Below are 18,888 nucleotides of genomic sequence, written 5' to 3' on the forward strand. Positions count from 1 at the left end.
ATAAAAGTAAGGCATGTGATATTACAGAAATTGTGTATCAGAATTTTTGTCAACCCAAAATATGTCATATAATTATAAATAGTTTATAGGCTTATACCAACTGTATGTAAACATATCCCTTATTAAACTATATGTAAACAGACAATACATTTCAAAATGGTTGTTTTCTTGGAAAGCTGTGAGTTCTATTATATGACACAATATTAGTACTTGCTGCACTTACAACTTGTCTAAATCCTATCATCAACAGATTTCAGCCAGTGTATGGCTGTGGATTGACTACAATGTTGAATGAATGTTGGTATATTTGATTGTTGCCAGTTAATTAGAAAAACTATATGGAATAATTCCTCTAAAACTGTCTGGCTAGCTAGCTAATAAACATACAGCGCAGATACAAAGTGCAGATTCTTCAAATTCTATATTTTACCCTATCTTATCACAGCACTGCAAACCATGGTTGACCGACTCCCTGACCAAAATGGATGACCTTTATCCCATCATAAGAAGGTTCATGTCTAGTATTCTAATTCCTATTTTTATGAGTAAAGCTTATTTGATCAAATATATGTTCCATAATGGTTAGGTTCTTACCAACGCAATGACATAAGTGCATTTCAGCAACTTTGACACTTTTTTGTTGGAGTTGTCCTAGTAGTTCATGCCCTCTCATTGGCTAGAATGGTCCCACCTGATCTTGCCTCCTCCCGCTTGCCTTCAATCAATCAATCAAATGTATTTATAAAGCCCTTTTTACATCAGCCGATGTCACAAAGTGCTATACAGAAACCAAGCCTAAAACCCCAAACAGCAAACAACGCAGATGTAGATGCAGATGTAGAGTACATGTCCATTATTGAGGACATGCATTTCCATTGTTAGAAGCGGTCACTTGACTTTCTTGTCAATATAATAGATCATCTTCAGTACAATTTATTCTAATGACAGTGAACTCGACGGGCTGAAAGGGGTTTAAATAAGTAAAAATCACAACCAATAAGTGAAATGCTAGGCTGAGGTCGATGGAGGAGAAACTTTTACCAAAGACAATTTAAGTACTCTGTGATTTTACTATTTATTATGGATTTATTATAGGGACACTACTTGGCCTTATTTTGCTTACACACTAATAATCTTGTCAAGCAACAAATACAGTAGATGTAAGCGAGTGTTTACATCGACGGAGCAGCATGCAGTGAAGAGGGCCATGAGCTTCAAGTTCCTCGGTGTCCACATCACTGAGGACCTATCATGGTCCTCTCACACCAGCAGTCATAAACAGCTTCTATCCCCTTGCCATAAGACTGTTAAATGGCTAACAGCTCCCCCTCACACCTACACTGCTGCTAAAATGATTATTGATTAGCTAGATTTATTACTACCACTACGCTAGTGTTCATTGACTGATTGCCATTACAATTAGTATACATCTACAGTATTTCTCCTGCTACTGGTGACTATTACTCCTGTTTATATGTACACATTACCATTAGTACATTACCATAAGTATTTATATATTCCTGCTACCAGTAACTTTTAAGCCATGTTGACATGTATATCCATCTATCACACCTACACTGACACTTGCACACTCACACTATAAGACCCACACACTTACATAATCACCCACCACTTATGTTGCTGCCAAACTGTTTATTAATTATCATTATTAATCCTGCTACCAGTCACTTTCTTGTAATTCCTCCATTCATGTACAGTACCAGTCAAAGGTTTGGACACACCTACTCATTCCAGGGTTTTTCTTTATTTTTACTATTTTCTACATTGTAGAATAATAGTGAAGACATCAAAACTATGAAGTAACACGTATGGAATCATGTAGTAACACAAAAAAGTGTTAAACAAATCAAAATATATTTTCTATCTGAGATTCTTCAAAGTAGCCACCATTTGCCTTGATGACAGCCTTGCACACTCTTGGCATTCTCTCAACCAGTTTCATGAGTTAGTCACCTGGAATGCATTTCAATTAACAGGTGTGCCTTGTTAAAAGTACATTTGTGGAATTTCTTTCCTTCTTAATGCATTTGAGCCAATCAGTTGAGTTGTGACAAGGTAGGGGTGGTATACAGAAGATAGCCCTATTTGGTAGAAGACCAAGTTCATATTATGGCAAGAACAGCTCAAATAAGCAAAGAGAAACGAAAGTCCATCATTACTTTAAGACACGAAGGTCAGTCAATCTGGAAAATGTCAAGAACTTTGTTTCTTCAAGCGCAGTCGCAAAAAACATCAAGCACTATGATGAAACTGGCTCTCATGAGGACCGCCACAGGAATGGAAGACCCAGAGTTACCTCTGCTGCAGAGGATACGTTTATTAGAGTTACCAGCTTCAGAAATTGCAGCCCAAATAAATGCTTCACAGAGTTCAAGAAGCAGACACATCTCAACATCAATTGTTCAGAGGAGACTGTGTGAATCAGGCCTTCATGGTCAAATTGCTGCAAAGAAACTACTAAAGGACACAAATAATAAGAAGAGACTTGCTTGGGCCAATAAACACAAGCAATGGACATTAGACTGGTGCAAATCTGTCCTTTGGTCTGGTGTCCAAATTGGAGATTTTTGGTTCCAATCCTGTGTCTTTGTGAGACGTGGTGTGGGTGAACGGATGATCTCTGCATGTGTGGTTCCCACCGTAAAGTATGGAGGAGGATGTGTGATGGTGCTTTGCTGGTGACACTGTCTGTGATTTATTTAGAATTCAAGGTACACTTAACCAGCATGGCTACCACAGGATTCTGCAGCAAAACGCCATCCAATCTGGTTTGGGCTTAGTGGGACTATCATTTGTTTTTCAACAGGACAATGACCCAACACACCTCCAGGCTGTGTAAGGGCTATTTGACCAAGAAGGAGAGTGATGGAGTGCTGCATCAGATGACCTGGTGTCCACAATCCCCCGACCTCAACCAAATTGAGATGGTTTGGGATGAGTCGGAACGCAGAGTGAAGGAAAAGCAGCCAACAAGTTCTCAGCATATGTGGGAACTCCTTCAAGACTGTTGGAAAAGCATTCCAGGTGAAGCTGGTTGAGAGAATGCCAAGAGTGTGCAAAGCTGTCATCAAGGCAAAGGGTGGCTATTTTGAAGAATCTCAAATATATATTTATTTGTTTAACACTTTGTCACGACTTCCGCCGAAGTCGGCTCCTCTCCTTGTTCGTTCGGCGGTCGGCGTCACCGGCTTTCTAGCCATCGCCGCTCCATTTTTCATGTATCCATTTGTCTTGTCTTGTTTTCATACACACCTGGTTTTCATTTCCCCAATCAATCTATTTGTATTTAACCCTCTGTTTCCCATCATGTTTTGTGTGTAATTGTTTTCATGTCTAGTGATGTTCGTTTAGCGCTTTACTTTATTGTTCTGTTTTTTTGAGTGCGTTTGTTTTGTTGTTCTCCCGGTTTGAAACTATAATAAAGTGCGCTTTATTTAATCATACTCTTCTCTCCTGCACCTGACTTCGCCTTCATACACATCTTGACACACTTTTTTGGTTAGTACATTCCATGTGTTATTTCATAGTTGATGTCTTCACTATTATTCTACAAAGTATAAAATAGTAAAAAATTAAATGAAAACCTTTGAATGAGTAGGTGTTCTAAAACTTTTGACCGGTCATGTATACTGAACAAAAATATAAATGCAGCATGTAAAGTGTTGGTCCCATGTTTCATGAGCTGAAATAAAAGATCCCAGAAATGTTCCATATGCACAAAAATCTGTGTGTTGACATCCCTGTTTGTGAGCGTTTCTCCTTTGCCAAGATAATCCTTCCACCTGACAGGTGTGGCATATCAAGAAGCGGATTAAACAGCATGATCGTTACACAGGTACACCTTGTGCTGGAGACAATAAAAGGCCACTTAAAATGGCCAGGTTTGTTACACAACAATGCTACAGATGTCTCAAGATTTGAAGGAGCATGACATTGGCATGCTGACTGCAAGAATGTCCACCAGAGCTGTGGCCAGAGATTTGAATGTTAATTTCTCTACCATAAGCCGCCTCCGTCGTTTCAGAGAATTTGGCAGCACGTTCAACCGGCCTCACAACGGCAGATCACGTGTAACCTCGCCAGCTCAGGACCTCCACATCAGGCTTCTTTATCTGCAGGATAGTCTGAGACCTGCCACCCGGACAGCTAAGGAAACGGAGGAATATTTATGTCTGTAATGAAGCCTTTTAGTGTGAAAAGACTCATTCTGATTGGCTGGGCTTGGCTCACAAGTTGGTGGCCCTATTCCCTCCCAGGCCCACCCATGGCTGTGCCCCTGCCCAGTCATGTTAAATCCATAGATTCGGGCTTAAAACATTTATTTAAATTGAATGATTTCCTTATATGAACTGTAACTCAGTAAAATCATTGAAATTGTTGCGTTTATATTTTTGTTCAGTACAGCTCCCTTATTACTTATACTTTTTTTTATATTGAACTCTACACTTGTTAAGCATTTCACTGTGCATGTGACAAATAATTCCTGAGCTTAAAAGATTTTCACTGGGTTCCTAGTTTATGACTTCTCACATTTGTTCGAAGTTTTAAATCATTTGAACCACATGTTTAAATGTGATATTGATACACCCATTTGATTACCTTTATAGTTTATATTTTGATAATACATTTAATGACAGTTCAGTATGTCTAAACATATAATTCATTTAAAAAAACATCGTAACAGTAACTCCATCCTTATACACACATTTCTGTGGAAACATATTTATTCTATAACTGGGCCCTCCTATACAGTGTTTCTTCCAGTGTGAATTCTTACTTTTCAATACAAAGTACATAATGCGTAGCGTATACAAACAACCTTGTTGCTGTGCAAACAAGTGGACGTTAAAATGTAAGACAAAGGAGAAGGAAAGGCAAATAGCATCACAGAAAACAGAGCCCATGTATAGGCCAGTCATTGCTCAACAAAAGAGAAAATAAAATATGCATTTTATTTAATGCTTCATAATGGCATCAATGACTACTTATGTAACCAAGCAGTGTTTTATCATGGTTATTGGCATTTTGAAATTAGATTGAAAACAGCCACATCTATTGAGCTATTAGCACAATTGTCAGTTAATCAACTGAGGCTAGGGAGAAGAATTGGCCTGTGGTAGCATTTTGGAATACAAAGGGAGAGTCTTTTCATACGTGCTATAATAAATAGCCATTGACACAGCAATATGGGCACAAAGACTAACGTCTACTGTTTCACTAAAATACAATAATCATTCAATATATTAAAAAGTAAATCAGATAGCGCATGTGTTGTCTCAAGCGAAAAAACATCTGTGCAAATGACAAAGTATAAGCAAAATATGCTAATATAAATAGACAAAACCATTGTACGAGCAATTGTTCATAACCTGGTCACTCTGACCATTCATTCTAAAAATATCCTTTCTAAAAAAATGTTTGCAATAAGCTTTTAAACTACTCCCTTTCCAGTCATTACCCCCAGAATAATACATTATTTAAACCCATTAGTACTAGCAATAAATAACATTCAATATTGAAGTGAGGACGGACGACATTCACGTGAAGAGTAGTGTGCGGTATCCACTCTTTGAGATAAGAATATGATCTCTATTCTTTACAAAATGGCATCTAGTAACCTAGTGATTGTTCGTAACATGTTATGATATCTACAAGCTACTACACCTTTAGACTCAAGCCACAAGAATCCGATTAAGGACAGTCACTGACTCACTGCCCATACAAATGCACACACAGTAAACAGGTGGTCTAAGCATAAATCAAGGTGTGTCAGTATGTGACCAGCCAACTCCTGAGTGTTCACAAGGGAAGATAATGGAACTGAGCAGATCAAACCCATATGATTTTATATGCACTGGCATTCGCCGGCATTTTGAATGAGTGGAAGTATAACGACAGGCAGGGGGGGATGCTCAGCTAAGTTAAATGGGCCACTGAGGAGAATCTAGACGTAAGCATGCCATCTGTGTGTTTTATGTGTGCAAAGGAATGAATGCGTGCATATGTAGGATTGTGTGTGTGTGTGTGTGTGTGTGTGTGTGTGTGTGTGGTGGAAGGAGCCATTTCAGTTTCCGTCCTCTCAAGTGTGTGTGAGCATAGCCATATCCCAGTGGATTTACAGTGAAATGTGCCTGGCAATAGACAACCGAAAACGCACAGCATGCTACACCCCGTGTGAGTAGGAGGGTATAACCCGTTTCAAAGACTCATTACACATTTCTCCAGGACACCCAAAGACTGCTCCACGCCCCTCCATTTCCTGCACCTCTACTCCTCTTCTTAATATCCCTTAGTATCCCTCCTTCATACCTGTCCATAATAATTCTGTTTTTATCAGTCCCTTTGGGAATATCAGCCCTTTGGTGGAATATCAGCCCTTTCGAGCATCATTTTCCTCCAAAATACTGGCCTCATATATAGACATTTGTCCTTCATACTCCTCAAAACCCTCTGTTTCCCTTTTGGATCCCTCACCCCTACACCCACTCCTGTCACTCACCCAACCCTGTCATAAAGGAAGGCTAGGGCATGTTCATGGACATGGTGAGGGCCGAGGCGTCTGCACTTCGCGGGTCCTTCACCCCGATGATGAGGTCGTTGGTCCTCCTGGTGCCCTCCACCAATGAGAGGACGTCTACCCTCTGCACCTGGTGACCTTTGAACTGCAGCACCTCCACATCCTCCTCCAGGAACTCAGCTGAAAGAGGGAAAGAAGTGAGGGAAGGAATAAAGATGAAAAACAAGTTTAGTGTTTAGACATACAGTATATGAATGGATATGTGATTATTTGTGGATGAAACAGAGACAAAGTTAGAAGCTATTTCTGAAGGACATACTCACAGTCCACCAAGAGAGTGTCGGGTTGCAACTGTGGGTGGAGTCTACCATACGCCAAACTATCACTCAGGTTTTTACGAGAGGACAGGACGTTCATCAACACCTGGGTGATGCCACTGAGGGCCCGGTCCCCGTTGGAGGATCCCAGGGCCACATAGGTCCCACACAAACCCAGGCGAGGCCTCACTGCCGTGGGCACCAGGAAGGACAGGGGCCTCTTACCAGGCTGGATGACATTATGCTGCAGACAGACAACAGAGAGAGGGTTATTCATATGCCCAATAACTGGTGGTTTAGATCAAGATTTCCCAAACTCAGTCCTGGCCTGAGAGCACGTTTTGGTTTTTGCCCTAGCACTACACAGCTGATTCAAATAATCAACCCATCATGAGGGGGGCAGGACCGAGTTTGGGAAACCCTGGTATTGATTGATTAAATCCAAGTCAAAGATAAAAACCAGTCCATTATATGACAGGCAGTGGTACCGGGTTCGGCGGCTGAGAGGTCTGGGTCTTGTTGGACCATGAGAAGTCCAGGATCTGGCTGTTCAACAGGATCCCAGACGGTGTCACTATCCTACTGCCAAACGGACGGTTCAAGGAGCTAAAGGGAGATTGCAGAGATAACACCAACCGTCTTACAACCATCAAATATGTATAGTCAACAACTGCAATAACATTTACAGTAATAGATCAAACATATTACACAGTCCTCTTTTTCTGAACAAAGCACACAGCATCTGAATACAATCATGACTATTTGGCTGATATTGGACCGAATCCTAACCCGAGTTACACATAAGCAACTTGACTCAAACCCAATGGTGGAAAAAGTACCCAATTCTCATACTTGAGTAAAAGTAAAGATACCTTAAATAGAAAATGACTCAAGTAAAAGTCACACAGTAAAATACTACTTGAGTAAAAGTATCTGGTTTTAAATGTATTTAAGTATTACAAGTACATGTAATCACTAAAATATACTTAAGTATCAAAAGTAAAAGTATAAATCATCTCAAATTCTTTATATTTTGCAAACCAGACGGCACGGTTTTCCTGTTTTTTTTATTTACGGAAAGCCAGGAGGGACACTTTAACATTCAGACATCATTTACAAACTAAGCATGTTGTGTTTAGTGAGTCCTCCAGATCAGAGGCAGTAGGGATGACCAGGGATGTTCTCTGTTTAGTGAGTCCTCCAGATCAGAGGCAGTAGGGATGTTCTCTGTTTAGTGAGTCCTCCAGATCAGAGGCAGTAGGGATGTTCTCTGTTTAGTGAGTCCTCCAGATCAGAGGCAGTAGGGATGTTCTCTGTTTAGTGAGTCTGCCAGATCAGAGGCAGTAGGGATGACCAGGGATGTTCTCTGTTTAGTGAGTCCTCCAGATCAGAGGCAGTAGGGATGTTCTCTGTTTAGTGAGTCCTCCAGATCAGAGGCAGTAGGGATGTTCTCTGTTTAGTGAGTCCTCCAGATCAGAGGCAGTAGGGATGTTCTCTGTTTAGTGAGTCCTCCAGATCAGAGGCAGTAGGGATGTTCTCTGTTTAGTGAGTCTGCCAGATCAGAGGCAGTAGGGATGACCAGGGATGTTCTCTGTTTAGTGAGTCTGCCAGATCAGAGGCAGTAGAGATGACCAGGGATGTTCTCTGTTTAGTGAGTCCTCCAGATCAGAGGCAGTAGGGATGTTCTCTGTTTAGTGAGTCTGTCAGATCAGAGGCAGTAGGGATGACCAGGGATGTTCTCTGTTTAGTGAGTCCTCCAGATCAGAGGCAGTAGGGATGACCAGGGATGTTCTCTGTTTAGTGAGTCCTCCAGATCAGAGGCAGTAGGGATGTTCTCTGTTTAGTGAGTCCTCCAGATCAGAGGCAGTAGGGATGTTCTCTGTTTAGTGAGTCTGCCAGATCAGAGGCAGTAGGGATGACCAGGGATGTTCTCTGTTTAGTGAGTCCTCCAGATCAGAGGCAGTAGGGATGTTCTCTGTTTAGTGAGTCCTCCAGATCAGAGGCAGTAGGGATGTTCTCTGTTTAGTGAGTCCTCCAGATCAGAGGCAGTAGGGATGTTCTCTGTTTAGTGAGTCCTCCAGATCAGAGGCAGTAGGGATGTTCTCTGTTTAGTGAGTCTGCCAGATCAGAGGCAGTAGGGATGACCAGGGATGTTCTCTGTTTAGTGAGTCTGCCAGATCAGAGGCAGTAGAGATGACCAGGGATGTTCTCTGTTTAGTGAGTCCTCCAGATCAGAGGCAGTAGGGATGTTCTCTGTTTAGTGAGTCTGTCAGATCAGAGGCAGTAGGGATGACCAGGGATGTTCTCTGTTTAGTGAGTCCTCCAGATCAGAGGCAGTAGGGATGACCAGGGATGTCATTAGACATGTACTATTTACATTTTGAATGCTTAGCAGGACTTTTGGAAGTCAGGGAAAATGTATGGAGTAAAAAGTACATTATTTTCTTTAGGAATGTCGTGGAGTAAAAGTAAAAGTAATCAAAAATATAAATAGTAAAGTAAAGTACAGGTACCCCAAAAAACAACTTAAGAGGTACTTTAAAGTATTTTTACTTAAGTACTTCAGTCCATTGCACAAACCTTCAAAGTCCAGGATTATTAACTCAATAGATTGGAACAAACATTTTTGATTAATATTGTCTCTGAGGTTAAGGGATACTTTGGATTTTGGCAACGAGGCCCTTTATCTACTGACCCAGAGTCAGACGAAGCCTTTTATCTACTTTCCCAGAGTCAGATGAAGCCCTTTATCTACTTCCCCTGAGTCAGATGAACTCATGGATATCATGCTTATGTCTCTGTGTCCAGTATGAAGGAAGTTAGAGGTAGTTTTGAGAGCCAACGCTAACTAGCATTGACGCAATGACTGGAAGTCTATGGTATCTGCTAGCATGTTTCTTGGTATACCTCATGACGGAGACAATGAAGTCGTCAGGCCCCATAACCATGACCTGACTGGCCACGGCGCCCTCCTCCAGGGCGTACGAGGGCGTGTAGTGACCCGGGGGGAATGCCTGGGAATCATTGATCATCTGGCGGAGCAGCACTGCCTGGGACTTACTGGAGGACCACAGGTAGCATGACGGGGGGGGGGGGGGGTTCAAGGAATCAACAGGTTAGCCAGCTTTATGATGGTTCAAAACGTCACACGGGTCTGATGTTCACGCTTCACACTGATTCATGTCTCAATCATCTTATTTTAGTTGATCAAAGTGTCTGATGTATTGTGTTGATCAAGAAGAACCTACCTGAGCATCTGTGTGACCATGTCTGAGATGGAAGAGTCATACATAGGGTCTCCCAGCCCACTGGCCAGGGCCACAGCAATCTTCAGAGACTGGACAGAGACATTGGTAAGTGACAATGACAGAAGTAGCCATGCTTTACAGATACAGCACAGTTGTGGCCAAAAGTTTTGAGAATGACACAAATATTAATTTCCACAGTTTGCTGCTTCAGTGTCTTTAGGTATTTTTGTCAGATGTTACTATGGAATACTGAAGTATAATTACAAGCATTTCATAAATGTCAAAGGCTTTTATTGACAATTACATGAAGTTGATGCAAAGAGTCAATATTTGCAGTGTTGAACCTTCTCTTTCAAGACCATCTGCAATCCGCCCTGGCATGCTGTCAATTAACTTCTGGGCCACTGATGGCAGCCCATTCATGCATAATCAATGCTTGGAGTTTGTCAGAATTTGTGGGTTTTTGTTTGTCCACCCGCATCTTGAGGATTGACCACAAGTTCTCAATGGGATTAAGGTCTGGGGAGTTTCCTGGCCATGGACCCAAAATATCTATGTTTTGTTCCCCGAGCCACTTACTTATCACTTTTGCCTTACGGCAAGGTGCTCCATCATGCTGGAAAAGGCATTGTTCGTCACCAAACTGTTCCTGGATGGTTGGGAGAAGTTGCTCTCGGAGGATGTGTTGGTGCCATTCTTTATTCATGGCTGTGTTCTTAGGCAAAATTGTGAGTGAGCCCACTCCCTTGGCTGAGAAGCAACCCCACACATGAATGGTCTCAGGATGCTTTACTGTTTGCATGACACAGGACTGATGGTAGCGCTCACCTTGTCTTCTCCAGACAGACAAGCTTTTTTACGGATGCCCCAAACAATCGGAAAGGGGATTCATCAGAGAAAATGACTTTACCCCAGTCCTCAGCAGTCCAATCCCTGTACCTTTTACAGAATATCAGTCTGTCCCTGATGTTTTTCCTGGAGAGAAGTGGCTTCTTTGCTGCCCTTCTTGACACCAGGCCATCCTCCAAAAGTCTTCGCATCACGGTGCGTGCAGATGCACTCACACCTGCCTGCTGCCATTCCTGAGCAAGCTCTGTACTGGTGGTGCCCCAAACCCGCAGCTGAATCAACTTTAGGAGACGGTCCTGGCGCTTGCTGGACTTTCTTGGACGCCCTGAAGCCTTCTTCACAACAATTGAACCGCTCTCCTTGAAGTTCTTGATGATCCAATTTAGGTGCAATCTTACTGGCAGCAATATCCTTGCCTGTGAAGCCCTTTTTGTGCAAAGCAATGATGACGGCACGTGTTTCCTTGCAGGTAACCATATTTGACAGAGGAAGAACAATGATTCCAAGCCCCACCCTCCTTTTAAAGCTTCCAGTCTGTTATTCGAACTCAATCAGTATGACAGAGTGATCTCCAGCCTTGTCCTCGTCAACACTCACACCTGTGTTAACGAGAGAATCACTGACATGATGTCAGCTGGTTCGTTTGTGGCTGGGCTGAAATGCAGTGGAATTTTTGGGGGGGGATTCAGTTCATTTGCATGGCAAAGAGGGACTTTGCAATTAATTGCAATTCATCTGATCACTCTTCATAACATTCTGGAGTATATGGAAATTGCCATTATACAAACTGAGGCAGCAGATTTTGTGAATATTAATATTTGTATAATTCTCAAAACTTTTGGCCACGACTGTACATGCTGTAGACACCACAGTATACAGGGTTAACATTTACTATAGGATGCATGCAGTAATCAACAACCATTACGGATTAACTCAATGATCAGGTTGACAACAAAGTATTTTCATCAGTCATGTAAATTAAATCGGGCAAAGTACCTCAGCAATCCAGTGGTAGGTGCTGTTGCGCGGGACCTGGCTGGTGATGTTGTAGCCTTCCAGAATGTTCAGAGCTGTGATAAGAGCTGCTCCTGCACTGGGGGCTGGGGCTGCCATCACATGGTGCCCTACACAACATCAACAACAGAGAAATGGATGCATTTAGCCGCAAGGTTGCAGGTTCAAATATCACATCTGGCAAGAATTGGGAGTGAGGATGTACCCTGGGGCGGCAGGGTAGCCTAGTGGTTAGAGTGTTGGACTAGTAACCGGAAAGTTGCAAGTTCAAACCCCTGAGCTGACAAGGTCTGTCGTTCTGCCCCTGAACAGGCAGTTAACTGTTCCTAGGCCGTCATTGAAAATAAGAATTTGTTCTTAACTGACTTGCCTAGTTAAATAAAGGTAAAATCACAATATAATCGTGAAAAGATATTGTTCAAAGGGAACCTTATATTTACCCTGATAGAAACTCTCGGCTGGCTGCTGTAGGACAGTGGTGTAATTCCCAAAGTCCTCCTCAGAGAGAACTCCTCCTCTGGCTTGCACCTGTTAGAAAATACATTATAAACTGGGTGTTTCAAGCCGTGAATGATGATTGTCTGACAGACGTGGTATATCAGACCGTATACCAAGGGTATGACAAAACATGTATTTTTACTGCTCTCAATTATTTGTACTGCTCTAATTATGTTGGTAATCACCTTATAATAGCAATAAGGCACATCAGGGGTTTGTGGTATATGGCCAAAATACCGTGGCTAATGGCTGTTTTCAGGTACTCCGCGTTGCATCGTGCTTAAGAACAGCCCTTAGACGTGGTATATTGGCCATATACCACACCCCCTTGGGCCTTATCGCTTAAATACATGAAACACATGATAATACCTTTCCATTCTGGCAAGAGTTGTGCTGATGGAATAAAGCTGACTAGATCCCTATGAATAAGGAATAACCAAGAGACGTCATGAGAAGCCATATCTTTTGGAGCAGGATGAAGTTACCCCTATACACTGATCCAAGGACAGTGTTACGCTTACCCCTCCTAATGGTTAAGGTTAGGATTTAGAGAAGGTAAGCTGATCCTAGAGATGTCCCTAAGTGCTATGTCTACCCAGAGCATATATTTTAAAGTGGAGCCAATACAGTATTTATGAGTGCTTATACAATGCCAGAGGCTGACGGCTGGGAGACAGAGGAGCTGCTTACTGCGGCTGCCATTTCCTGGGTCAGGTTTCCACTGTAGAACTCTGCAATCCCATTGGCTGCCACAGCGTCCAAGATGGCGGCCAGGTCGGGTCGTTGGGAGAACAGGCCGGAGAGGGGAGGCTGGCCATTGGGGAGAAATAGGGCACGGAAAGCCTCCGACACATTCTTGTCCTTGACCTTGGCCAGGGCCTCAGCTAGAGAGAAGGGGGGATACAGAGTAGGATGAAGTTGCCCCTAGACACTGATCTAAGGAGCACCGATGCATTTGTTTAGCATAATATCAATTCCTCATGCTTACCCAGGTCATGTGTAACATTGAAACCACTTCTGGCCACATCTGCTGCCATGGTGACTACATCCTTCCAAGGCATTCTGTGAAAAAAATGCAAAAATATCCGTTTGGATTGTGTTATCATTACATTTTATGTCCTAAATCTGTAATCAAATATGGTTTAACAGACATTTGTATCCAAAGCCACTTACAGAGGTAGGATCTTAATTTGAGCCATTTTGCTACGGCAGAAAAATGATTCTACAGCAACAAGAAATGTGAATTATTATGTGAATTAAAATTAAATGGACATTTCTGTAGCGGGTGATTAATTTTTCGCTAGGACAAATCAACTCTGAAATTTCAAAGTGGAAATTACAAACTTTAGAAGCGTTTTTAAGACTCAAATACACTATAAGTTTGCATTTCCTGCTGTGTACAAAAATGATCAGCAAAAAAAGAGTGATCAAATTAAGATCCAACATTTGTGCATAGCTATATTTAGTGTATGTAGACAACATTGTAATCAAACCCACAGCTTTGTTCAACGCTGCACCCCACTCCTCCAACAGAGCCACGATAATGACCATGTATCACTGGAGTAATTATAGCTCCACTGTACAGGAGATGGACTAAGAGTCCCCTTGTTCAAGGCTGATACAGAGAATAACACTCTACTCCTGATTAACCCAATCAAAGCCTCGGGACCGTCTGTGTGCGCTAAACTGGAGCAAGCAGACATCCAGAGCCTATTAAACCTTGTGGAATTTAACTGGGGCTAGTGAGCTTCAATGCTCTAAGACAAAGTGACTTCATCAGTGATAAAAAGCCATGGAGACTTCACTTTACCTTCCGTAAAGCTGGTGGGCCTGGTGCATACCACTGAGCATGCCCGGAACTCCAACCATCAGGCCAGGCTGGAACAGAGATAGTGAACATTTCCCGTGACTACAAATACCAGAACTCCAGGCCGACACTTGACCTTTAGCTGTAGACTAAGGCCGTGTTGGAGAGCATCATAAAGACTGCCGGCGACTGCCGACTGACTGATCTACAAATCACCTTGCATCATAAGTAACGACTCAATATTTTTTGTAGATCAGACATGTCAGTCACAATTTACCCATGGTACATTACGGTTTTGATGCTCTCAAGCATGGCCTGAGGTTATGATGAGGCTCTTACCTTGAGCTCCAGGTTGGTCTGTAACATGTCCTCCAGGATGGCAGAGGGCGCTGTCTCACTGAAGTCTATGACCCTGCTCTCGTTCCTACGGATGTCATGCACTAGCATCACGCCTCCACTGCAAATAACAAAGACCAGTGTTGTTCAACAGCAATAAGCACATCCTCTTCTTGCAGAGCTAGGGGGACATAACTCACACTTTGATTAGGATCCACCTAATCCTATTGACTATCTATTGCTGGTGATGACCTGCTGGTGTGACGTGTGAAGACTCACCCGCCAATACCGGAGGTGTGTGGGTGTATGATGCCCAGGCAGAGAGCAGCAGCGATGGCAGCATCCACACTGGAGCCTTGCTTCTCCAGGGCCTCGAAGCCCAGAGATGTACACTGGGCCACGTCAGTCACCACCGCCCCCTGGTTAAAGATCTGACACACAGGGAAGAGGAGAGGGAATACACTTAGATTGGGGGAGGGAATGAGGGTGGAGAGAGGATGGGAGAGGATGGAGAGACAGAGATGGGTCGAGGGTAAAGAGAGGAAGATGGGCGGAAGGCAGACACACACACACACACACCTGTGGGTCTCCGAAGTAGATCTGCATGATGAGAGCAATAGTGACTCCTGTGGCAAAGGTGAGGCAGGCTGTGATGATGACAGTGAGGCCATCTCTCTGGCAGGCACAGCCCTCCGCTAAGGGGTCTCTGGTGGTCTCCCGCAGGGGTGTGATGTCATGGCTGGCCAGGTCAGAGGCGGAGGACGGGAGACGCTGTAGACGGGCTGACTTCAGAAACAGGTCTGGGTCTGGAACATTGAGGTCAGAGGTCAATGCAATTCAGGAAGTGTTTAATGGGCATGAAGGGAAATAGGCAGGCAGCAGTTTCCAGAATAAGTACAACCAGACCCATATATTTATATCTAAATATTGTATATGGCTCTGAGTACAACAACATATTGAACATCATACATGACTGTCTGGCAGACAAGGAAGGTAAAGGAGATGTCACTGCTATGACAGTGTTATCTAGACCTTATAACTGATGGTTTTCTTAATCACCACCTTATTGTCTGCTATGTATCCACCGGTCTCTTACCTGTGTCTTGCTCGCTAAGGAAGTTGTCGTCATCTTTTCGTGATTTGAGAGTGTTTTCCCCGGAAACCACGTCATCCTCGGGTAACCGGGGGAAGCTGGTTATGCTCATGTAGTCCACCGGTGAGTAGGCACTTCCCAGGGTCGTCTCCAGGCTCGGGTCTTTCTCCGTCATGGTGCCGCTGGAGTACCCAGCCACGGCATCGTTGGCAGGGTTATACATGGCGATGGTTCAGTTAAGACAACTAATGAATAGAGGAGTCAGTACAACCTGAGCTCTTCTCTCTTGTTAACTTACAGCATCCACTGATGATGTTCTTTAGCAGACTTCAGGATGAATTGTCTTCAGTTTTGCCTTTTGACTTCACACGAGGTAGCCATGTAGCCTTAGCCTGGTGTGTTAAAATGTTGCAATTAGTTATGCTATTGGTCTGCAATAATACACTTGTTATTGGTCCGTTGTAACAATGTTGCACTTGATCCGTAACATTGTTGTCTGGCTCCCTCTAGGTCTAGGAGGTGATGCGGCAATTATTCATAGCCTATCCGATTCCATTCGTAAGACCTGTGGAAAGATCAAACGCATCGAATATCATTCATAGTTGAAAATAAAGCCAACACCACATGCATAACTAAATAGATTGAGTATTAAAACAGTAGGCCAAATACATAGCCCCTTATGAATATTAGGCTACCAATAGTCTATGCTTCCACCGTGAAAGTGGTCGTGAAACACATCAGCTATATGCGGCAAATATCTACCTAGGCCTACAACCACAAAACCCGCGTAATGTGGTTATTAGATCAAATGTGTCAGAATTGATCGCGTCAGTTGCTCCCTGAGAGGGTTGTTGTTATCTCCTTGTTGATTTTCCAGCCTACTCTTCGAGATGCAACCTACATAGGCTACAGCCTACACCGCTGGCTTCCATAAATTGACGCATCGCTAAGGTTGCCCCCCTTTGCGATGGAATATTCTTTGCAGTAAAACAAAATTGTGAAATTCTTACCATTTGAGACAGACAATTGTATTCAAGCATCAACCAATTCAGATAGGACGTTCTTGTAGAATTTATAATGGAAGGACGGAAGAACATTAGGGCTTTCCTGTAGCCATCTCCAGATAGAGAGCAGGGGCGTATTCATTACGCAGTCAATATAAAAACGTTATACAAACGTTATGTTGCAAAACGTTTCCTAAACGTTTTTTTTTTAACGGAAGCGAACGAAACGGGACGGGAACTACCTAAATTCGTCCAATAGAAACTCTCATTTTTGTTGCAAAACGTTGCAACTGTTTGGACTAATCATTACACCCAATATGTACTATCAGGGAGGAAGAAGCGAGATGGGTTTACTTCGCCTAAAATCTGTTCACGAAAATAAGACTATGGAGTGAGGCATTTTTTGTGGAGGCCACTAGTTAGGTTTCCGTCCAATCAAATAAATTGTGATTTGGATTGGCGACACATATTCGAGTTAGCACCTTGCAGATACTGTAGGCTCTGCAGGTAGGCAAGTCTACATGATGAGATTACTATGGATAAGAGCAAGAATATCTAATTGTCAAACGGCAGTAATTGTCAAACAGCATTAATAAACATGTCACCAGAATAAGACCCTCGATAGTTTTGGGAAAGGAGCATCAAGCTCCTCACCATGCACTTTCACCACCATGTGAAGTTTATCATATTTACTTCATATGTAGCCTAATAAACGGCAAGGTTTGACGAGTCTTAGTGAGTGGACCACAAACTATGTCATGGTGGGTCTCCAAGTGTACGTGATCAGAGGCGCAACTTGCGTTTAAGAAGTGGGGGTGGGGGGCATAATTTATTATTATTATTATTTTAAAACGTATCCAGCAGGATAAACACTCTAAACAGCCTGCCCCACCGCTCTGAGGCGTCCGCATGGTCCTAAAGCACACCGTTGCATCGTTTTGTATCACATTCCAATGATAAAACTGGGGGGGACAGAAATGCCATTTCAGAACTGTCCCCAGAGAAAGTTGCGCCCCAGCTTTACATGATAGTTATTATATCAATATTTGAGCCTAATGGCGTTTCCACCATCCTTTCTCACATAATTAATTTTACCAAAGATCTCCCACATGTCGAACGAACAAATGATCTGTCTGCAAATATAAAATTGTACGGTAACTTCCTGTTTCGATCACAGCTGTCATTTTTTTTAATAGGCTACAGTATATATTTTTTTACTCACATAAAAACTGGATGGAAACGTGGTTATTGAGTGTTAAATTTGGTCAACAAAAATGTAATTGTTCAATTGATATGTGAGGCTTATTTGTTACAAATGTACTGATATAGCCTAAATTGACGCACATGGCATTTTGGCAACTTTGAAAAATACTACTTTATATCAGAGTTGTGCCAATCGTTACCATGCTTATCTGCCCTCTCATTGGCTAGAATGGTCCCACCTGATCTCGCCTTCTCCTACCTGCCTTCCATCTTTGAGGACGTGTATTTCCATTGTTAAATAAAAGCGGTCACTCAGTTATCTTGTCAATATAATAGATGATCTTCGATGAAATGTAAGATCAGTGACATAACGATAGGAAATGGTCACATGGTCACCACTGAAGGTAAGCCTACAGGTCACACAATGAGATGTGGTAGCCCACAGTTGTTGATCCTAAAATACAGTATGGTCTCACCTTGAGACGGCAGGACTCACCTGCAATCAAACTGTTGGAATCTTACAGTCGGTGAACAAACACAGATCTCGTTGAAAACGTAACATGTAGGTATATTTACATGTAGCCTACAACACCCCATATAAAACATAAATAGGTATCTGGTTTAGCATTTACCTGAGACTGTGCTTCCTGAAGGGGAAGTGGTGTTGTCTCTTTACTGGAGTTGCAGAACAAGTTTTAGTAGGGCGTGCTGTAGCAGATTACTGAAAGGATAGAAAACCTGAGGTTGGACAGACCGCCTCTCTCTCTCTCTCTCTCTGTTTGTAGGCTACACCACCCTGCAGCTCAAGGAAATAGAATTAGGGCCACTTTCCACTATACTACTTTGATGACACAAACTAGGTCCAGGAGAGATACTTGTGTAAAGACACGGATCTACATTCAAATATCTCTTTAAGAGACATCAACATCACATACCCTCCTCTGAGCGGTACGGTGTAAAGATAAAGGCTCCTGAAAAATG

At 42.7% G+C, this 18,888-nt stretch overlaps 1 protein-coding gene across 3 annotated transcripts; it reads right to left on the reverse strand.

The window, feature by feature from the left end:
- Positions 1-4,727: 4,727 nt before the first annotated feature.
- ggt7 (gamma-glutamyltransferase 7) lies at positions 4,728-18,879 on the reverse strand. Of its 3 annotated transcripts, none has more exons than XM_036947543.2 (15): positions 18,540-18,879; positions 15,704-16,265; positions 15,187-15,413; positions 14,887-15,038; positions 14,611-14,728; positions 14,275-14,342; positions 13,453-13,526; positions 13,155-13,348; positions 12,407-12,494; positions 11,949-12,076; positions 10,104-10,192; positions 9,763-9,915; positions 7,344-7,461; positions 6,862-7,099; positions 4,728-6,718 (listed from the first exon to the last, which is right to left on the reverse strand). In XM_036947543.2, the coding sequence occupies exons 2-15, from the start codon at positions 15,921-15,923 to the stop codon at positions 6,543-6,545; spliced, it is 2,043 nt and encodes a 680-aa protein (XP_036803438.2). In that variant the 5' UTR covers positions 15,924-16,265; positions 18,540-18,879; the 3' UTR covers positions 4,728-6,542. The 3 variants fall into 3 exon arrangements, with proteins under 3 accessions (XP_036803438.2, XP_090059897.1, XP_036803437.2); XM_090203771.1 differs by having other exon boundaries at positions 18,404-18,597; XM_036947542.2 differs by lacking the exon at positions 18,540-18,879 and adding an exon at positions 16,711-16,880.
- Positions 18,880-18,888: the final 9 nt, after the last annotated feature.

The sequence above is a fragment of the Oncorhynchus mykiss genome, chromosome 16 (assembly GCF_057628025.1).
Source record: "Oncorhynchus mykiss isolate SJ-2025 chromosome 16, ASM5762802v1, whole genome shotgun sequence".
Lineage (NCBI taxonomy): Eukaryota > Metazoa > Chordata > Actinopteri > Salmoniformes > Salmonidae > Oncorhynchus > Oncorhynchus mykiss.

Excerpts from the sequence above, each read along its gene's own strand:
- ggt7 (XM_036947543.2), bottom strand. The coding sequence starts at position 15,923 with ATGTATAACCCTGCCAACGATGCCGTGGCTGGGTACTCCAGCGGCACC. Across the intron at positions 12,077-12,406 it reads AGCCGAGAGTTTCTATCAGG|GGCACCATGTGATGGCAGCC; the intron begins GTAAATATAAGG and ends GATGTTGTGTAG. Across the intron at positions 9,916-10,103 it reads ATGGTCACACAGATGCTCAG|TAAGTCCCAGGCAGTGCTGC; the intron begins GTAGGTTCTTCT and ends GTGGTCCTCCAG.